The sequence below is a fragment of the Mucor velutinosus genome (assembly GCF_035048745.1).
Source record: "Mucor velutinosus strain NIH1002 chromosome Unknown tig00000041, whole genome shotgun sequence".
In the NCBI taxonomy this organism is placed as follows: Eukaryota; Fungi; Mucoromycota; class Mucoromycetes; order Mucorales; family Mucoraceae; genus Mucor; species Mucor velutinosus.
Genome location: NW_027041905.1, coordinates 4090719 through 4111074, shown reverse-complemented (window position 1 = coordinate 4111074; position 20356 = coordinate 4090719). Strand labels below are relative to the sequence as shown.

The following is a 20356-nucleotide window of genomic DNA, read 5'->3' as shown; positions in this document are numbered from 1 at the left end:
TACCCTTTTATCTCACTTGTTTTACTCCTTTTTCCTGCCTGTACTTCTTTTTTACCAGTTTAATTTTTAGTTTAGGACCTTTTTTCCCTTTTCTGGACACTTGCATGTTGTTCCTGCATGGAGATCAAACTATCAATTTAAGCTTTTTTGCTGTACGTCGCTTCTCAGGACTTGCAACTAATGATCCAAAGATCGCATGCATATAAGTCTATATTTTTTACATTGCTAATTCATTGTAATCAATAAACAACCATAAATTTTCGCCTGAGCTACATCCCCACCTTTCTTTCCGCTAAAGAATTTTTTATATACTTTCATAGCCCGAATTATATCGAAGATTCCTATAACCCATCATCTCTCATCAAGTACTTGCTATATCAATACCATAACCGAGCAAAACACTTTTAACAAGATTACACCTGCTGACACCCTTTCGTCCGGTCAAAAAAGGCCAATTTCAACCCTCTCTCCACCTTTCTTTGCTGCTGATATCTCTCAACATTTAAAAGCAAAGAAAATGCAACCTCAAGACCTCTCCAAAGCATCTCATTTCACATCCTCGATCGATGTTGACCCCAACTCGATTGACTTTGGTCTCACTTCCCTCCCACCTGCTTCGCCCACTGATCAAACTGCGTTGTCGACCTTTATGGTTGAGGTCAGACATCGTTTGAGCAGATTAGAATCTGCCCATGCTGAAATTGCGCAGTTAAAAACAGCCCTGGCTGAATCAGAGGCTGCTAGAGACGCCCTTGCGGCTCAATTGGCAGCTATCAACGCTCAATCCACCACCAATGTTGCTCCCACCACCATAGACGCTGTATCGTCGAACACTCCAACACCACCATCAACAACATCTGCCTCCAAGTCTACCCCCAGCTACTCCCAATCTCAAGTTACAGCGCAACCATCTTTTGCTGCCGTCGTTGCATCTAATACAGGTGCAAAGCGTAAGAAGAAGCCTGCTGCTCGTCCTCCTCCTCCATCTGCCACCAAGGCATCCGCTACTCTTGCTCGTCTTTTTGCTCCTCAAAGTGATATACCATCTGGTTATCAATTTGTGTACTATGCTACTCCTGTCCGCCGTCGTCTTTCTGAGCTGCGTCGCCTTGTTCAAGGCGTAGGATTGAATAACTCTCGTGTGCTGGATATCCAATATCCTTTACAGAATGTGATATTTTTTTTGTTCACAATGACTATTATGGCATGGTTTTTATAGATTAATTATTAGGGTGTTAAATACTCCCTGTTTATAGCTCATAAAATATAAAATTTTGAGCAAATTCATAAAAGGGCGTACAACCGGCGCCTAAAATAGTGCAAAATGGATATAACGTAGAGCAATCGAATGGTCTTTGCTTTGTGCGGATTGGATGAGTATTTGTCGCGATACAGCCAGAAAAAGGTATCGTGCAAAATCGTGGATTTTCCTTCAAAATCTTTTTTCAGGGCAAATAAATGCTTTATTTAAAGTCCTTTAAACGTCACCTAAATAAAGGGAGAGGGGAAAAAGACTGAATATATGGGATACAACTTAGAGAAGTTGATCTCAGGTTTCCTGGGATTGTAAGGTGGAAAGGGATTTTTGGAGGTAGGAGAGAAGGATGGAAGGTAAGAAAGGAGTGTGTTGAAAAAGATGTTGATAGTGATAGTACCAAATGGTGTGTAGCATACAGGCAAATACTTGGGGAACAGATAAATCGGGAAAAAGAGGATGCTGTTGTCGAGACGGGTGCAGTTCTAAGAGTAGGAATTTTTTAAAGTTAGAGTAACTGTTCTGATTAATAGGCGGTGGCATGTATGTACGGAGAGCAGTAGTCCAAAAGGAGCGTTTAATGGGACATGCGAAGAAAAAGTGTTCTGTTGTCTCCATGGATGATCTACAGATGGTACAAGTGGCATCATAAGGGACTTTTAGGCGGCGTTGAAGGGTTTTACCAGTAGCGATTTTGTGATGGAGAACACGGTACCAGGTGTTCCGTGCATTTAAGGGAATGCGAAGGGACCAAAACGTTTGCCATCGATTGGGAGTCAGGATCGGTACTGGAGCTGGTAAAGGAGTAAAGGAGAGAAGGGATTTGAAGCCCTTGGTGGATGGATCAGCCATTCGGAATTGGTGTGACTCTAGGTCGAATTGGCATGAGATTATGGAGGTGAGAAAGGAATGAAGGCTATCAATGGTTGGGGGCGGGGCGGTAATGTCTAGTTGTGAGGCGGTTAAGAGATGTCTGGGGTAGCGAGGAATCATGGTTTGGAAGGTAAATGTGTTTAACAGTAGGGAATGGGCTCGGATCTTGGTAATGGCTCGAGAGGTAGATGTTGGGTGAGGGAGGTCGCGAAAGGATTGTTTGAGATCAAGGGTGAGATTAGTGGAGTTGTATTCGAAAACGTCAGAACCGTAGAGGTGGAGACGAATTGTGGGGTGGTCTTTGAGGATGGTGGATGGGGGTGAGAATGTAGGTGTTAGAGAATGGGAAAGGGAGAGAGTGTGTTGAAGAAATGATAGGAAGGGGTGGCGTAGGATGGTGGAGATATCGACGAAGCACAAGTGAAAATTCCGTTGGATAGAGTCGACAGCACGAATGATGTTGAAGACGGGGCCAGAATTAGGAAGACCAGATGGGCGACATGGAGGAAAAAGGAGAGACCAGTGATAGGAAGGAAATCGAGTGGAGCCAAGAGAAAAGGAGAGTGTGGACCGAAGAACCGGGAGGGAAGGCATCAAGGAAGGTGATGGGTGATTTGGATGAAGGAGAGGTTGGATCCGACGCCACTGAAGAGCATTAGATTGTTTGGCAGGGTTGAGAAGTTTGAGGCCGCCCTGGGTACGAGGTAGGGTGAGTGTATCAAAAGAGAAACGGACTATCTTGGCGTTGCGGTTCACAAGGGAGGAGATGATGGATTGTAGTAATCCAAATTCTGTCGGGGTGAAAGTGAAGAGACGTAGGACGTGCCATAGTTTGGAGAGGATCAAAGAGTTCAGAACAGTGACACAACTACGCATTGTCAGATTTCGAGTAAAATGTAATTGACAGGAGGTGCGGTTGGTGGAGATAAGAGTGGCGACAAATGAGGATCGTTGTTGACGATTGGAAAAAAGGCCGTAACCAAGGTAGATCAAAGGTGTAGAAGATGGGTAGTCATGCCATGAAGAGATACCTTTGGAAGCCAGAAACTGAGTCCAATGCGGTTGATTGCGTCCTGAGAGAGACAGTGCCTGGGTTTTGTTGTAGTTGAGCAGAGCGTTTGAGGCAGCCATATATCTTTGCAGGAGTTCCTCGAGGGCAGGGAATTCAGACGGGTCATTCAGGGTGACTAAGGCGTCGTCGGCATAAGCAAGGATCTTGACTGGAGGAGGGGTAGATCCAGATAGAGGGTCTGGGGGGAAAGAGAAACCTTGGATACGAGTATTGTTGTTGACCGCTCGTAGAAAAGGGTCAAAGGCGATATTGAAGAGTAGAGGACTTAGTGGGTCACCTTGTCTAAGGCCTCGTAGTTGTGGCAAAGGAGAGGATAGGAAACCGTTAACATTCGGCTGGATCATGGTGCTCGAGAACAGATTCAAAATAGTGGTAATGAGTGTCCGGGGGATGTTAAAGGCCTGCATCAGGGCATCAAGGTATGAGAAGTGGATGCGATCATACGCTTTTTCTTGGTCAAGAAGAAGCGCAATAGAGGGCATCTTGGACTTGGTGGCGATTGTTTGCATACATTGAACCTGGAGGCCCTGTTCGGCAATGAAACGTTTGGGCATGAAGCCCATCTGTTGGATGCTGATCTTGTCGGAAAAGTGAACCATCAAGCGAGCGTTGAGGAGACGGGTGAAGGTTTTAGCGTACGTGTTGATCAGAGATATAGGGCGCCAATTCTTCAGATGCGAGAGGTCACCTTTCTTGGGGAGTAGAACCAAACCACTGTAGGGGGGAAAACTGTCCCGTTCGTTTAAAAAATTGTCTTCTTGCATTAGTTTTTAGTCATTTCTTTGTATACCAAGTCGAGATATGTATCGTTTGAATGAGAGAAAGTAGCACTATCTATACATATTTATGACTTTTTCAAAAACTAAAATCGAATGATTTTATTATTTAAAAAATAAATATAGAAAAATGTACATTATATTATAAAGTCATTAATAGTGAGTTGAACCACTTTTGCTGTTGATGACAGCGTTGATTCGGGCAGGCATACTGTCAATATATTTTTGGCACTCTTTTTCTGTTATTTTGTACCATTCTATGTAACTATGCCGCTCTAGTTCTTCTTTTGTAAAGGGTCTAGTGGAACACTTATTAAGACGAAGCTTTAGGAGATGCCATACATGTTCAATGGGATTAAGATCGGGACTTCGGGGTGGACAATTCATATTTTCGTTTAGGTTGAACCCATTGTCGGTGAATCATTGCTTAGTAATGCCCGAGGTATGCGGTGTTGCTTTGTCTTGTTGAAATCGCACATCAGATGGTGTCTTTCTAAAGTGCTCAAGAGTGTCGACCAATGATGTCTTCAAAATATCGACATACAAGTCCGAGTTTATTGAGCCGTCAATAATGGTAGTACCATAACCAGGGCCCTCCGCTGTTATGCAACTCCAGAACATGACCCCACCGTCATTTCCCTACACTTGAGGCTTGACTTGATGAGGCTGCTGCATGGTTCGGTCACCATTCGTCCAGTAAAAAGAATTACCATCTGAGCCCCAAAGGTTTATTCTTGTTTCATTCGAAAACACCCAACGACGTCAAACAGCAATAGTAAGATGCTTATGCTTTTTAGCCCATACCAATCGAAGCCGCTTGTTTGTCTTGCTAACAAAATTGGTCTTTACTTTTCTACGAGATTTAAATCCATTTCGTCTCAATGACTTGCGGATGCCACTAATTGACATATTTTGACCCATCAATTTTAAACTTTCTTGCGCTGCTCCGGGACTATCACAAGTACCTGATCGAAGTCCTCTTGACACTAGGGACATAGTTTTAGCACCAAGTTTTTTCGGTCTTCCGCCAACAAGTATAGCGAGGTCAGGGCAATAGAGTTTTCTGAGCCTTGTAAGAGTACAGTTACCGATTCCTGGATACATATTTTCTATCTTTGAGAACGAAAGACCACGTTAGAGCAAAGATTGGAGAGTGTTGCGCAAATCTTGTGTTAAACGAGCAGGCATAATGAAAGTTCTGAAAAAAATAAGAAAGCAAAGAAATAAAGAAAAAAATATGAAAAAACTAGCTTCTTTTTATACTTTTAGAATGCTCCTGGGATATTAAATATCCTGAGAATACCGAAGGTAGTTTTTTTTTAGATTTCTTCGATGCGTTTATTGGAAGTATAGATATCAACCATTTTATATCATCTAGAATTACCCACCTAACATTTTTGACACTTCCCACTTTGGCTGGTTACACTGGGGTTAAAATATAGCCCAACCATAAGTTTTTTATGTTGCTGTAATTCCTGCTATTAGCTGTACTATCGAACGCAGTATGGGAGGGATTCTCTTTTGAGTTTTGGCAAAATACTGGGTAAAAGTCAAGATTATTTGAATGAACGGGACAGTTTTTCCCCCTACAGTAGTTTGGGTCCAGGATGCAGGGAAAACACCATGAAGTAGAGCATCATTAAAGACATGGAGACCAACGGCAGCAGTAGCTGGGTGGTTGAACAAGAGTCGCACAATCTGATAAGGAAGACCATCAGTGCCAGGGCTACTGTGAGGTGGAGATCGAGAGAGACCGTCTAAGAGGTCGTCCAGGGTAAATGGAGCGGAGAGAGATTCATGGGAGTCATCAGGTAGTTTATTGGAGGGAGGAATTATGTTAGCAAAGAAATGAATCTCATTGTGGTTTACCGTTTTAGGGGTATATAGACGGGGATAGAAGGAGTGGACAGCTTGTTCCTTCTCGGCCTGAGAAACGTACGCAGCACCGGTAGAGGGATCCACAAGAGTTGGCAGTGTCCGCTGAGTGAGCTGTTGGGTAACCAAGCGTTTCAGAAATCCAGTTGAGATCTCACCTTTCTCTCACCAGCGTAATCCAGCAAGGAGAGCTTGATGTTCAGCGACTTCTTGCTGCAAGGTACTGATGGCGTCTTCGATGCCAGAAAGACGGTCGTTCAGGATAGCCATGGATTTGTAGGTACGAAGAATCCGGTTTCGCTTCTTTTGAAGGTGTTTTAACTGTCGTCTTCGCCATTATTCAGCATGTTTCCGACCAACTTTTTGGGCCAAGGTTCGCGTCAAGGATTTGATATCGTCCCAGATTAGTTGTGGCGAGGTAGGAGAATTACTTGAAGCCAACTGTAGGTGAAAGTTGTCCAGGTGTCTATACAGCTGATTCACAAAGAAGGAGTTGGTAGCTAACCGAGGGTTGGCCCTCCATAAGCCTCGACCATGGTTGTTGCTGCACATTTGGAAGTGTAGGCTCAGCATGGCATGGTCGGTCCATTAAGGGCCAATGAACTCGACGTTGGATGCTTGTAGAAAGTCGGTAAGGAGAGGAGCTACGTACATGTAGTCGATGGTAGACAGATGACCGCCATCGGTAAAGGTAGGTATAGGTGGATCAGATTGTAAACGGTGGGAGCACTCGTGATAATGATGTTGTAGTATGGCATGCCAAAACCATTGAGCTCGTGTAGATGGTGACATATTAGAAAGATCGTTGGTGTCAAGAGTGGGTGTGATAGAGGGATCCTCTGGGTTAGTGGAGGTTGTGTCAGATGAATGTGGGTAATTGAGGTGTAGGTTAGAAATGAAATCAGGATTTTGGAGATTATTATGGATGGTGGAGGAGGGGAAACGGCGAAAATTGTAGTTGAAATCAACCACTATCATTGTGGGAGCCTCAGGAGGGAAGGTGAAAGAATGAGATGAGAAGTTTGTCAGTAACGAGTGAAAATACGGTAGTTGAAGGAGATTAGCATAGAAGTCGTAGCGGTCATAGGGAGTGGCAGGGGCATAGATGTTCATGAGACGGAAGGGATGGAAGAGGTGATTAACATGGGAGACAGTGCAAATGATCAACCGGCCATCGGTGGAAACATAGGCGTCTTCAAGTTGGATAGCTGGATTGAGGCTTACAACACCACAGTGGTGAGTCCAAATGGATGTCTTGGCCTGCAGTTGAATATCCAAGCGATCCTGCACCTCAGGATCAGCTGAATGGGCTTCCTGAAGACAGAGGATGTCCATGTCCGAGGAGATGAGTAAGCGGGAGAAGGAGCGGCTGAGATCGAGGGAAGGTGGTTTAGAGAGGCTACGACAGTTAAGGCTACAAATATGAAGGTTAGTGATTCTGTTCTGTGTGAGAGAGGAATGTGATACCGGGGTTGGAGGATGATTCATTGAAGAGGAGGAGGCTGAAGTAATGTTGGTAATAGTGCCGTTGTTCCCACTCATTGAGGGAGGTCAATGACGTCAGAGATAGGAGAGCTGGGGCGAGAGCTCTCGGAACCAGAGGCATTGGAAGCGAAGTCTGGAGTGGTATCCATGTCTTGAGTGGAGACGGGATTGCCATACCAATCTTGAAGAGTAGCAGTAGGGGGAACCTGAGAGGCAGAACTAAGAGTAAAAGAGGCTTGAGCAGAGAAACCAGAAGGTTGGGAGGTTTGGAGTGTATGTGCAACTGCAGAGTGAGGGTCAGGGCGTCTCTTAACAGGACGACGGAGCCTTTGGTTGATGATGTCCTGGGCAGCGTGGCTAGATACCCATCCTTTACGAATGAAATACTTAGCAACACTGGGAACGAAATGGGGACGGATAAAGTAGAGAGAACGGATGCAGCGGTTCTGGTGGAGAGCCTTGGCCAACTGGGTGCGACGCTCTTCAGAGAGGCCTTGGTACTTAGGGTCAGCGACATGGTGATGATCCAAAGGATCAAAATCCTGGATCAAGTGGGCATCGATTTCCAGAAGTTTCGATTGGAACTCAGGTAGGTAGACTTCATGCAAAAGAATACCAATAGTGTTACAAGCAGGAAAATTCAGGTCCAGAACTCGGAGGTTGTCGATCGAAATTTCGTGAAATTTCGATCGAATTTGAGAACGGTTCATACGACGGGAGCGAGAGATGTAAACGAAGGTGTAAGAACCATTTTGAATGGAATCATTGACGGGTGGGTTGAAGAAGCGGTGTAGAGCTTGGCGCTTACGGTCGTTGAGGGGAGCAGGAGGTTTACTGGCAATGGAAGCCCAAGTGCTCTTGAGTTTTGGTTGTTGGACCATGGAGGTGTCAATGGCATCAGGTCTGGGAGTAAGGTTAAGATGGTGAGAGCCAGCAGTAACTTGGGGTGTGGATTCGTCACTAGGAGTTGATTTGGAGTTGCTAGGAGCCGCCTTCAGGAGGGTTTCAAGGTTGTCAAATTGAGACGACTCGAACTGGTCGAGACGGTTCATCAAAGTGGCAATGCGTTGGTCAGTTTGTTGATTGAAGTCGAGCTGTTGGCAAAGAGAGGAGGAGAACTTCTCCAGGGCTGCCAGGATACTATCGATGCGAGGGTCAGAAGTAGACATTGCAGATTTTTTTTAAATTCTTTTTCAAGAGTTAGAGATTCAAGGTACCAAAAGATTCGAAAAGTGAAAGAAAGGTGCTTTCAAAACCTGCCTGTGATAGCAAGCAAAAAATCTGCTGACGATTTTTTGGTCAGGACAATATCTTCAATATTTCATGATAGAGTCATGTCAGAGCTTCAACAAATAGCTCATTCGATAGGAAATTTTTTGGTCTACAATGTTTAGTAATGCTTAACAAAATGTTTTGATGACGGATACTGATTAATCTTTAGAAAACAGTCAAGAAATCGCAAAAACAATCGTACCAAATATCAGGTGAACAATGTGCGCCAGAAACTTGATATGGATGCCATTGTATTCTCCCTTAAATTCTCTACAAGTTTCATATAAGTCTGAAGGGGTAGTTACTATCAAGAAACGCGTAATTTTAAGGTCGATAGATTTTGGAATCCCATGGATCCTCATTCAGAATATTAGAAATTGAAGCTCCGTTGACCTTCCGCATGTGTACACCTCACAAGTTTGCATTTGACCAGGCATTTTAAAAATCGGAGCGTACGAAAAGGGCCATATTAACTTGCTGGTTTCAAGTTATCAATAGATACTTGACATGTTGAAGAATCTTTTTGTTAAGACTAGACAGTTGTAGCTTGCTTTGTTTGATTACAATAAGATTTGCCATTTAAGGTATGCATATTCCCCCGCTTAGAAATAGCATCTCCAATGTCGATTAACTCATAAAGTATGCATTTCCAATATAATATTCCCTCTTAAAAGTTGCTCCAATATCATTATTCTACAACATATTTTAGCTTTATATGATTCTAATTTTTTTTTACCTATGAGGACCTGGATGTACAAAATGTTTTTTGATTTTGAGGTTTTCAACTTTTGGACGATCGAACATCGATTTTTGAAAAAGTGATGCTAGAGCTTTGAAATTAGCATGTCCCTATAGCGAATTTTTGTGTAGAAGACGATGGAGCAATTAGATTTTAGATAGGAAGTGTAGGTGATGAGGAAACGCAGATTTTTGAAATTTGCAAATTTAGAGTAGATGCTACTAATAAAAGCCAATGGATTACTATATGAATGTTGGTTGTATGTCTAGTAAAAGTTGTAGAGGGGACTTTTGTTGATTAGGGAGTGTTGTATTTGGGCTTGCTGAGAACGATGTCGATGAGTAATGAGGAAAAAGAGAGAAAATGGACAAATTTCAAAGGGCCGTACCGCTGAAATTTATTGTGAATGTGAGCTCAAAGCTTAATAGTTTCTGTGTTTTTTGGTTCTCCATACGACGGTATAGGTTTTATAGAAAAACGTTAAAAGTTTTGAAAACCCTCTGCTTGTACCGTAGCTGATAAAATATGAGGTTTTGAGCGAATTTCTAACGGGGAAGACATATCTGGTTCTTAGATTTCTTACGTAAGTATGTATATAACGCAGAGCTATTGAATAATTTTTTTTGCGCGAATTGGATGAGCATTTGTCAAGATATGGCCAAGATTGTCTATATTTCATGATAAAGTAGTTAAGCCAGAGCTTCTAGCAAAAACTAGTTTGATAGGAAAATTTTTGGTCTACAATGATTAGTAATGCTTGTTGTGCTAGAAGGGCTACAGGTGTCTATAAATATTAAGGTATTCTTGACTGGTAGATATGCCTGTGTTGTGCAACAACATGTACAAGCTATGATAGTTGAAGTGCATCTCGGCTATCTAAATGCTGAGGTTCACCAGTTGTGATAAGCGTTGTACAAGATAAATTACTACTTTGACATTCAGAATCTAGTATAAATAGAACAACTCTTGTCTTCATCATTAAATCTCCAGTGTTTGTGTCTGATCTTATTCTAATAAGTTTTTTCTTGTTTTCGTAATATCAAACATTTCTTATAAACTAAAAATTATAATCCATTTATTCTTTGTGTTTAATAGGATAGGTCTGGGTACTTCGGATAAGAGTCTAGATATTCATCCAGGTAAGACTAAATTATGCTTAGCTTGCTGGAGCTGTCTTTTAGCATAAATAGGCGCTATAATTGACCTTAGTTGGCTTATTATATGTCCAATCCAATTAGTAGATCTTCTGTCCATTGTTAAAGTATAGAAGGATCATCTACCTATATGGACAGTAAAGATTTTTCAGTTTGCGTTACACCTGCAGGGAAATCAGGATTAATAGATTTCACAAAAAAAATAAAGCAATAGTAAAATACAATAGAAATCAACTGTATTTTATTTGTGTATAAAATGAACTGAAGATCCTGGAATTGAGTAAAAAGAAGAACAGTATTTATACATTTGCAACTAGCTTGTAGGATTAGTGATGATAAAGAGCAATAGGTTCTGCTATTGCGATATCTGGCAAATGTTGTTGATGTTTGATTTAAAGTGGTAATCAATGCAGGAGCACTCGCCATAAGGGTCGATTTGAGTAACCTTGATGGGCTTGGGTGAGCTATCGTCATAACATAATTTAATGTAACCTTGATGGTTTAAGGTGTGATGTTTGTTACTGAAGTATGGAATTCTTTATCTGGGATATTGTGCAACTATGGCAGTAGGAGGGCATAGTTGTCATATTTGAATATGCTTGTTATTGATTTGATTCTATTTGGATAAAGATACCATCACTTATTATGACCATCATGGGTGTGATCGAATACACTGTGATCAGGAGTGATTCATTCGCACGATGTGCGAGATAAGCGTGTATCTTTACTTTAGTATGTTTAAATGATTGTTGATGTACATTTGAGCGCTTTCATTAATATATCCAAATAGCATGAATTTGAATGAGTACTATTTGATAGATTTTGGGTTCCAATCAAGTTGCATTTGGGTGGTTATTTCATTACACCAGCAAAACAGCAGCCCATGAAATTGAAACATGTTGGGAGTCAATATTAAACGATGTATGTCTGGCAAGGCATATGGCATTGGGATTACTTGGTACTTGGTACAATACAGCAGCTATATAACCTTCTTCACATACAGTGAATTTATTTAAAGAATATCCCTCGCATAAAACTGTGTGATAGATACCAGATCGAATAATTGCACCTTATCTTATTTTTGAATAATAAAGGCTTTAAACTGTATACATTTGATCATTCCTTTATTATAAACACAATAATAAATTTATTGGCAGATCAACAGAAAATCAACTAGCTGTAACCCTTTGGTATTTCAATCTCTCAGCCAATCATATTGCGTAAAAACTCCGCTGACCTAAAAAAAAAATTTGCGAGGGTTTCCCCCTGTTTTGATGTGAGGCAAAATTTTAAGCTCCGCTATACAGCAGTATAGCAGATGCTATCATTAAATTCCCCTCAGGTGCTAGAGCATGCCTTACTTACACCACCTAGCTTTTAAATTCTGGCATTGAGACTCTCAATCATCACTAAAGTAAGTAGCGATAACCAAGTGGAGGCAGCCTATCTACCTCCTAGACTCGGATAAAGCCTTGTTGAGCTTCAGGGATAGGCACATCCACACAACGTAAAAAAGGTATGCTTCAAAAGAAACATAATAATAAAAGAAAGAAGAAAAGAACATATTACTATAGGAGTAGAGTAGTATGCTGGCAAAAAAAAGGATACTCACGCGCAATGAGTTAAAGAAAAGCATAACAAACACAACATCAAAGATGTTCAAAACAGCTCGTTGTTGTTGCAATAAAAATGCATACATGAGCAACGTGCATGGTAGTAATAGTCGGATGCAAAGCAGCATGGCACAAATACGCACAACTGCAAAAGCAACAATGGTATTATAAGTTTGCAATACAACGTAATAACTATTGTTGTTTCATGTAAAGCTACAGAGGAAACACTACCAACAACAAAAGAAAAAAAGAAGAAGAAAAAAGCGCAACAAGGCAAACATGATGAATGCATTATCACGAGAAAGGAAGTAATAATATAAACGTTCAAAGAAGCTTTATATCATTGCGACCAGAAGAAAAAAGATACTTACCACTTACCACAGCCACAGATAGACCAGAAGAGTATAGGCGATCACCGGAGACAGACCAGGGAACGAGCATGCACCAAATACAGTAGACTAGGAAAGACCAGATTAGCAGCAGCAGTAATACCAGCACCATAGAAAAACTAAAGAACGAACGCCATTAGAAGAGAGAAGACAAAGACCAAAGAAGTTACTTACCACTTATCACCACCACAGATAGACCAGATACTACGCAATCACCGGATATGGACCAGAGAACGAGCATGCACCAAATACAGCAGACCAGGAAAGACCAGATTAGCAGCAGCAGTAATACCAGCATCATAGAAAAACTAAAGAACGAATGGCATTAGAGACCGTACAACGGCTAAAGAGGCAACTAACAGACATGATACACCAAAGAAGCAGACAGTAAGGATGGCAGAGAAGTAATGGCAGTAGAACCCACATCAAACAGACAAAAAGAATTATCAAAACCTAATAAACAAATTCAATTAATGTTAATTTTACGCCTTCCAGTGCTTTTATTGAATGGTACCTAATATATTCCACTCTAAAGAAGAAGTATAAAGTACTTCTAACAGTGCACGACAGTGTTATCAGAAGGTAGAGTGTTATTATCAATCAAACAGTTTCCAAGACCACCATGGTTTGATACTGAACGCGCTTTGCAAAAAAGGGAAAAAAAACGGGGGTATGGAAAAAATGGGAGGGCGCCCTATCCGACGTCACGGCCAGTAGATTTAGTCTCGGTTTTCTGCAGTGGCAGCCGTAATTGCTGAATTTTAATTTGAAATTGTGCAGTGGGTATTTTCGTGTTCAAATTTGACATGATCTGACATCTTTTAAACATTTTTGCTAAATTTGACTATGAAAACTGTCGTTATCATACCCAGCTTTCTAATATAGCTTTACAGAACTAAAGAAGCTGCATCGAATGATGTTTATTAAACTCCGCTTTCAGATCAAAAATAATGAGCAATTTGCAAAAGTATGAAAACAGGTTTTCTGTGAATATGTCAAGATTTCGCATATACAAGTCTCATAGAAAGAGCTTCCAATGTTGCATTCCATCTTTACGATCAATTTGATCTAATATGTATCATAGGAAAGGTCTTCATTTTTGGAGTGAAAACCGCGATCGTTTGATTTTCAAGAATTTTCCCTTGCTAATACTCATGAAAAACGATGATTTTCATGAATTTGCAATGGCCCAAAAAAAATTGAGATAAAGCATCAGTAAGTAAAGCGCAATCAAGGGAACTTGTTTGGTGCTATTTCAAGCGTCCAAAACGCTTTGTGGCATGAGTTATTCGAGTTGAAAAATGACTAAATTTGGGCAAAATTTGATCTGAAAATAAGGCGTAGTGATGAATTCGTAATAATAGTCGATGATAATAATCAGTTGCCAACTGTATCTAAAACGAAAACAAAGGGCTTCTTTATTACAGGGCTACAGGGCATCTGACTAGCTTAAATATAATAGACCCCTGGTCAATGACTACTACATTGAGATGGTACATAAATAGCAGGCCACTGGGGCCTTATGGATTGTTGGTATAGCTTGTTGAGATGCCACCTAAGTCGATATGTTTCATGTAGTGTAAATGGATCTCGATATCTTGACATTAAGGAGATTGAATCTATTGTAGTTCCTGAGGCGCCCGTGCACACACAATTGACTGAACTTGTAAACATAGATGTGTGATACAATGAACATCATCTATGTTGCTACATTGTAAAAGTGGCTTGAGGAGAAAGTGAATGTACCCTAAGATGCATGCTTGTATGCAACACTTTACTACATTTTTCTCGCTTAATTATTCAACAACAAATGTAGCAACTGGAAATCACTTTAAATGTGTAGCAACCATTCAACGTAAACACATAATGACCCTGATATAAAGGCTTCGGCGTCAGCATAGAGATTGGAATAGCTGTTACTTCTTTTTCGTAAAATGAGCAGTTTATGTTTAGAATAACGAAATATAGACAGAGGAAATGCAATTAGAACTGAATATATTTATTAAGTTATTCCAAAATTGAATGAGGATCAAAACTAGTGTAGATTTCAAAGGTATTTACAATTATCTGACTGTGCCGCAGTAATAGGACCTTGATCTTGAATGCGGGATAATTGTATAGGCCTTGAACCAGTTAGCGAGGATGTACTGCGTATGGAATACATCCGCTATGATATGCATTCCGACAGTTCATCCAGTTACCAGAAGATTTAGATATAAACTGTATGTACGTTGAATTAGATATACGATATCGATTTATACTGTAAGAAGATATGGACTTCAGATACGCTAGTACTACAAGATTCATACTATATAAGATATAGGCTATAGATGGCACCACGGATATGGATGGCACTATAGACTTATACTTGTATTCCGACATTGACTACGGATGTTTACCATATCTGGATAGGCACCAAGATTAATGTAATATGAGCTTGTTGCTTCAGATGTGCACTTCATGATCCACGCTATAAGACACATGCTTATATCCGTGATACTAGCTACAGATACTTTATGTACTACAGACTTGTACTATATATGAGACATACTATAGACATGTATACGATATGCTATAGACATGCCATATATCTAGATACATGCTAAAGATGTATGCTTAGCGATATACACTCAGATATGTACTATTAATATAGACTAAGAAGACTGTACCTATCGGATACATGCTACTAGATCGATATTAATTATCCTTATAGAAAGGATAGATCAGGGTACTTTGGATGAGAGTTGTTAAGCACAAAGAATAAAAGGATTATTATTTGTAGCTTATAAAAAATGTTCGATATGATAAAAACAAGAAAAGGCTTATTTGAATAAGATCAGACACAAAAACTAAAGATTTATTGATGAAGACAAGAGTTATTCTACTGTAGGGGGAAAAACTGTCCCGTTCGTTCAAATAATCTTGACTTTTACCCAGTATATTGCCAAATCTCAGAAAACAAATCTACCCCATACTGCATTCGATAGAGCAGCTTATAGGAATTACAGCAACATAAAAACCTTATGGCTGGACTATATTTTAATCCCAGTATAACCAGCTAAAGTGAGACGTGGCAAAAATGTTAGTTGGATAATTCTAGAGAATATAAAATGGTTGATATCTTTACTTCCGATAAACGTATCGGAGAGATCTAAAAAACTACCCGCGGTATGCTCAGACTATTTAATACCCGAGGAGCATTCTAAAAGTATAAAAGAAGCTAATTTCTTCATATTTTTTTCTTTATTTCTTTGCTATCTTATTTTTTTTTCAAAACTTTCATTATGCCTGCTCGTTTAACACAAGATTTGCGCAACATTCTCCAATCTTTGCTCCAACGTGATCTTTCGTTCTCAAAGATAAAAAATTTGTATCCAGGAGTGGGTAACTCTACTCTTACAAGGCTCAGAAAACTATATTGCCCTGACCCAGCTAGACCTCTTGGCGGAAGACCGAAAAAACTTGGTGCTAAAACTATGTCCCTAGTGTCAAGAGAACTTAGATCAGGTGCTTTAGATGGTCCCCGAGCAGCACAAGAAAGTTTAAGATTGATGGGCCATGATATGTCAATTAATGGCATCCGCAAGTCATTGAGACGAAATGGACTTAAATCTCGTAGAAAAGTAAAGACCAATTTTGTTAGCAAGACAAACAAGCGGCTTCGATTGGCGTGGGCTAAAAAGCATAGGCATCTTACTATTGCTGATTGGCGTCGTTGGGTGTTTTCGGATGAAACAAGAATAAACCTTCGGGGCTCAGATGGTAATTCTTTTTACTGGACGAATGGTGACCGAACCATGCAGCCTCATCAAGTCAAGCCTCAAGTGCAGGGAAATGACGGTAGGGTCATGTTCTGGAGTTGTATAACAGCGGAGGGGCCTGGTTATGGTACTACCATTATTGAAGGCTCAGTAAACTCGGACTTGTATGTCGATATTTTGAAGACATCATTGGTCGACACTCTTGAGCACTTTGGGAAGACACCATCTGATGTGCGATTTCAACAAGACAGAGCAACACCGCATACATCGGGCATTACTAAACAATGGTTCACCGGCAATGGGTTTAACCTAGACGAAATTATGGATTGGCCACCCCAAAGTCCCGATCTTAATCCCATTGAACATGTCTGGCATCTCCTAAAGCTTCGTCTTAATAAGTATCCCACTAGGCCCTCTACAAAAGAAGAATTGGAGCGGCGTATTAACATTCAGTGGTACAAAATAACAGAAAAAGAGTGCCAGAAATATATTGATAGTATGCCTGCCCGAATCAAGGCTGTCATCAAGAGCAAAGGTGGTTCAACTCACTATTAATGATTTTATAATAAAATGTACATTTTTCTATATTTATTTTTTAACCTATAAAATCATTGGATTTTAGTTTTTGAAAAAGTTATAATTATGTATAGATAGCACTACTTTCTCTCATTCAAACGATATATATTTCGACTTTGTATACAAAGAAATGACCAAAAACTTGTGCAAAAAGACAAAATTCTAAACGAACGGGACAGTTTTTCCCCCTACAGTATTTATACTAAGTTCTGAATGCCAAAGTAGCAATTTATGTGGAATTTGAGGCTTGATAGACTAAAATTCACGGAAAAAAAAGAATAAAAAAAACAATAATGTCAACTTGATAAAGGTATATTTTATTATCAAACTGACAGGTGTAAAGTAAACTGAAGTCTCTCTACTGGCCAGGTAGATGATCCTTCTTATATACTATAACAATGGATAAAAGTTCTATTAATTGGATTAACAAATAGGTCATCTCAGATCAACTAATGTCTAATCATGCTAAAAGACAACTCCAGCAAGCTAATCATGATTTAGCTCTGTCTGGATGAATAATTAGACTCTCATCCGAAGTACCCTGATCTATCCTTTCTATAAGGATAATTAATATCGATCTAGTAGCATGTATCCGATAGGTACAGTCTTCTTAGTCTATATTAATAGTACATATCTGAGTGTATATCGCTAAGCATACATCTTTAGCATGTATCTAGATATATGGCATGTCTATAGCATATCGTATACATGTCTATAGTATGTCTCATATATAGTACAAGTCTGTAGTACATAAAGTATCTGTAGCTAGTATCACGGATATAAGCATGTGTCTTATAGCGTGGATCATGAAGTGCACATCTGAAGCAACAAGCTCATATTACATTAATCTTGGTGCCTATCCAGATATGGTAAACATCCGTAGTCAATGTCGGAATACAAGTATAAGTCTATAGTGCCATCCATATCCGTGGTGCCATCTATAGCCTATATCTTATATAGTATGAATCTTGTAGTACTAGCGTATCTGAAGTCCATATCTTCTTACAGTATAAATCGATATCGTATATCTAATTCAACGTACATACAGTTTATATCTAAATCTTCTGGTAACTGGATGAACTGTCGGAATGCATATCATAGCGGATGTATTCCATATGCAGTACATCCTCGCTAACTGGTTCAAGGCCTATACAATTATCCCGCATTCAAGATCAAGGTCCTATTACTGCGGCACAGTCAGATAATTGTAAATACCTTTGAAATCTACACTAGTTTTGATCCTCATTCAATTTTGGAATAACTTAATAAATATATTCAGTTCTAATTGCATTTCCTCTGTCTATATTTCGTTATTCTAAACATAAACTGCTCATTTTACGAAAAAGAAGTAACAGCTATTCCAATCTCTATGCTGACGCCGAAGCCTTTATATCAGGGTCATTATGTGTTTACGTTGAATGGTTGCTACACATTTAAAGTGATTTCCAGTTGCTACATTTGTTGTTGAATAATTAAGCGAGAAAAATGTAGTAAAGTGTTGCATACAAGCATGCATCTTAGGGTACATTCACTTTCTCCTCAAGCCACTTTTACAATGTAGCAACATAGATGATGTTCATTGTATCACACATCTATGTTTACAAGTTCAGTCAATTGTGTGTGCACGGGCGCCTCAGGAACTACAATAGATTCAATCTCCTTAATGTCAAGATATCGAGATCCATTTACACTACATGAAACATATCGACTTAGGTGGCATCTCAACAAGCTATACCAACAATCCATAAGGCCCCAGTGGCCTGCTATTTATGTACCATCTCAATGTAGTAGTCATTGACCAGGGGTCTATTATATTTAAGCTAGTCAGATGCCCTGTAGCCCTGTAATAAAGAAGCCCTTTGTTTTCGTTTTAGATACAGTTGGCAACTGATTATTATCATCGACTATTATTACGAATTCATCACTACGCCTTATTTTCAGATCAAATTTTGCCCAAATTTAGTCATTTTTCAACTCGAATAACTCATGCCACAAAGCGTTTTGGACGCTTGAAATAGCACCAAACAAGTTCCCTTGATTGCGCTTTACTTACTGATGCTTTATCTCAATTTTTTTTGGGCCATTGCAAATTCATGAAAATCATCGTTTTTCATGAGTATTAGCAAGGGAAAATTCTTGAAAATCAAACGATCGCGGTTTTCACTCCAAAAATGAAGACCTTTCCTATGATACATATTAGATCAAATTGATCGTAAAGATGGAATGCAACATTGGAAGCTCTTTCTATGAGACTTGTATATGCGAAATCTTGACATATTCACAGAAAACCTGTTTTCATACTTTTGCAAATTGCTCATTATTTTTGATCTGAAAGCGGAGTTTAATAAACATCATTCGATGCAGCTTCTTTAGTTCTGTAAAGCTATATTAGAAAGCTGGGTATGATAACGACAGTTTTCATAGTCAAATTTAGCAAAAATGTTTAAAAGATGTCAGATCATGTCAAATTTGAACACGAAAATACCCACTGCACAATTTCAAATTAAAATTCAGCAATTACGGCTGCCACTGCAGAAAACCGAGACTAAATCTACTGGCCGTGACGTCGGATAGGGCGCCCTCCCATTTTTTCCATACCCCCGTTTTTTTTCCCTTTTTTGCAAAGCGCGTTCAGTATCAAACCATGGTGGTCTTGGAAACTGTTTGATTGATAATAACACTCTACCTTCTGATAACACTGTCGTGCACTGTTAGAAGTACTTTATACTTCTTCTTTAGAGTGGAATATATTAGGTACCATTCAATAAAAGCACTGGAAGGCGTAAAATTAACATTAATTGAATTTGTTTATTAGGTTTTGATAATTCTTTTTGTCTGTTTGATGTGGGTTCTACTGCCATTACTTCTCTGCCATCCTTACTGTCTGCTTCTTTGGTGTATCATGTCTGTTAGTTGCCTCTTTAGCCGTTGTACGGTCTCTAATGCCATTCGTTCTTTAGTTTTTCTATGATGCTGGTATTACTGCTGCTGCTAATCTGGTCTTTCCTGGTCTGCTGTATTTGGTGCATGCTCGTTCTCTGGTCCATATCCGGTGATTGCGTAGTATCTGGTCTATCTGTGGTGGTGATAAGTGGTAAGTAACTTCTTTGGTCTTTGTCTTCTCTCTTCTAATGGCGTTCGTTCTTTAGTTTTTCTATGGTGCTGGTATTACTGCTGCTGCTAATCTGGTCTTTCCTAGTCTACTGTATTTGGTGCATGCTCGTTCCCTGGTCTGTCTCCGGTGATCGCCTATACTCTTCTGGTCTATCTGTGGCTGTGGTAAGTGGTAAGTATCTTTTTTCTTCTGGTCGCAATGATATAAAGCTTCTTTGAACGTTTATATTATTACTTCCTTTCTCGTGATAATGCATTCATCATGTTTGCCTTGTTGCGCTTTTTTCTTCTTCTTTTTTTCTTTTGTTGTTGGTAGTGTTTCCTCTGTAGCTTTACATGAAACAACAATAGTTATTACGTTGTATTGCAAACTTATAATACCACTGTTGCTTTTGCAGTTGT

At 39.7% G+C, this 20356-nt stretch overlaps 6 protein-coding genes across 6 annotated transcripts; 2 read left to right on the top strand and 4 right to left on the bottom strand.

Annotated features, from left to right (window-relative positions):
- Positions 1-517: 517 nt before the first annotated feature.
- Positions 518-1219, top strand: ATC70_001546 (uncharacterized protein; the record flags this gene model as incomplete). Its single annotated transcript, XM_064820941.1, has 1 exon — positions 518-1219. One exon carries the CDS (start codon positions 518-520, stop codon positions 1217-1219), a length of 702 nt encoding a protein of 233 aa, XP_064684861.1.
- Positions 1220-1549: 330 nt separating this feature from the next.
- On the bottom strand, positions 1550-3964 carry ATC70_001545 (uncharacterized protein; the record flags this gene model as incomplete). The annotated part of the gene is made up of 1 exon (XM_064820940.1): positions 1550-3964. The coding sequence occupies one exon, from the start codon at positions 3962-3964 to the stop codon at positions 1550-1552; it is 2415 nt and encodes an 804-aa protein (XP_064684860.1).
- Positions 3965-4396: 432 nt separating this feature from the next.
- On the bottom strand, positions 4397-6403 carry ATC70_001544 (MFS domain-containing protein; the record flags this gene model as incomplete). Its single annotated transcript, XM_064820939.1, has 5 exons — positions 4397-4615; positions 4781-5070; positions 5916-5965; positions 6021-6154; positions 6212-6403. 5 exons carry the CDS (start codon positions 6401-6403, stop codon positions 4397-4399), a joined length of 885 nt encoding a protein of 294 aa, XP_064684859.1.
- Positions 6404-6439: 36 nt separating this feature from the next.
- ATC70_001543 (uncharacterized protein) lies at positions 6440-7339 on the bottom strand (the record flags this gene model as incomplete). The annotated part of the gene is made up of 1 exon (XM_064820938.1): positions 6440-7339. One exon carries the CDS (start codon positions 7337-7339, stop codon positions 6440-6442), a length of 900 nt encoding a protein of 299 aa, XP_064684858.1.
- Positions 7340-7389: 50 nt separating this feature from the next.
- On the bottom strand, positions 7390-8505 carry ATC70_001542 (uncharacterized protein; the record flags this gene model as incomplete). Its single annotated transcript, XM_064820937.1, has 1 exon — positions 7390-8505. The coding sequence occupies one exon, from the start codon at positions 8503-8505 to the stop codon at positions 7390-7392; it is 1116 nt and encodes a 371-aa protein (XP_064684857.1).
- Positions 8506-15787: 7282 nt separating this feature from the next.
- ATC70_001541 (uncharacterized protein) lies at positions 15788-16819 on the top strand (the record flags this gene model as incomplete). The annotated part of the gene is made up of 1 exon (XM_064820936.1): positions 15788-16819. One exon carries the CDS (start codon positions 15788-15790, stop codon positions 16817-16819), a length of 1032 nt encoding a protein of 343 aa, XP_064684856.1.
- Positions 16820-20356: the final 3537 nt, after the last annotated feature.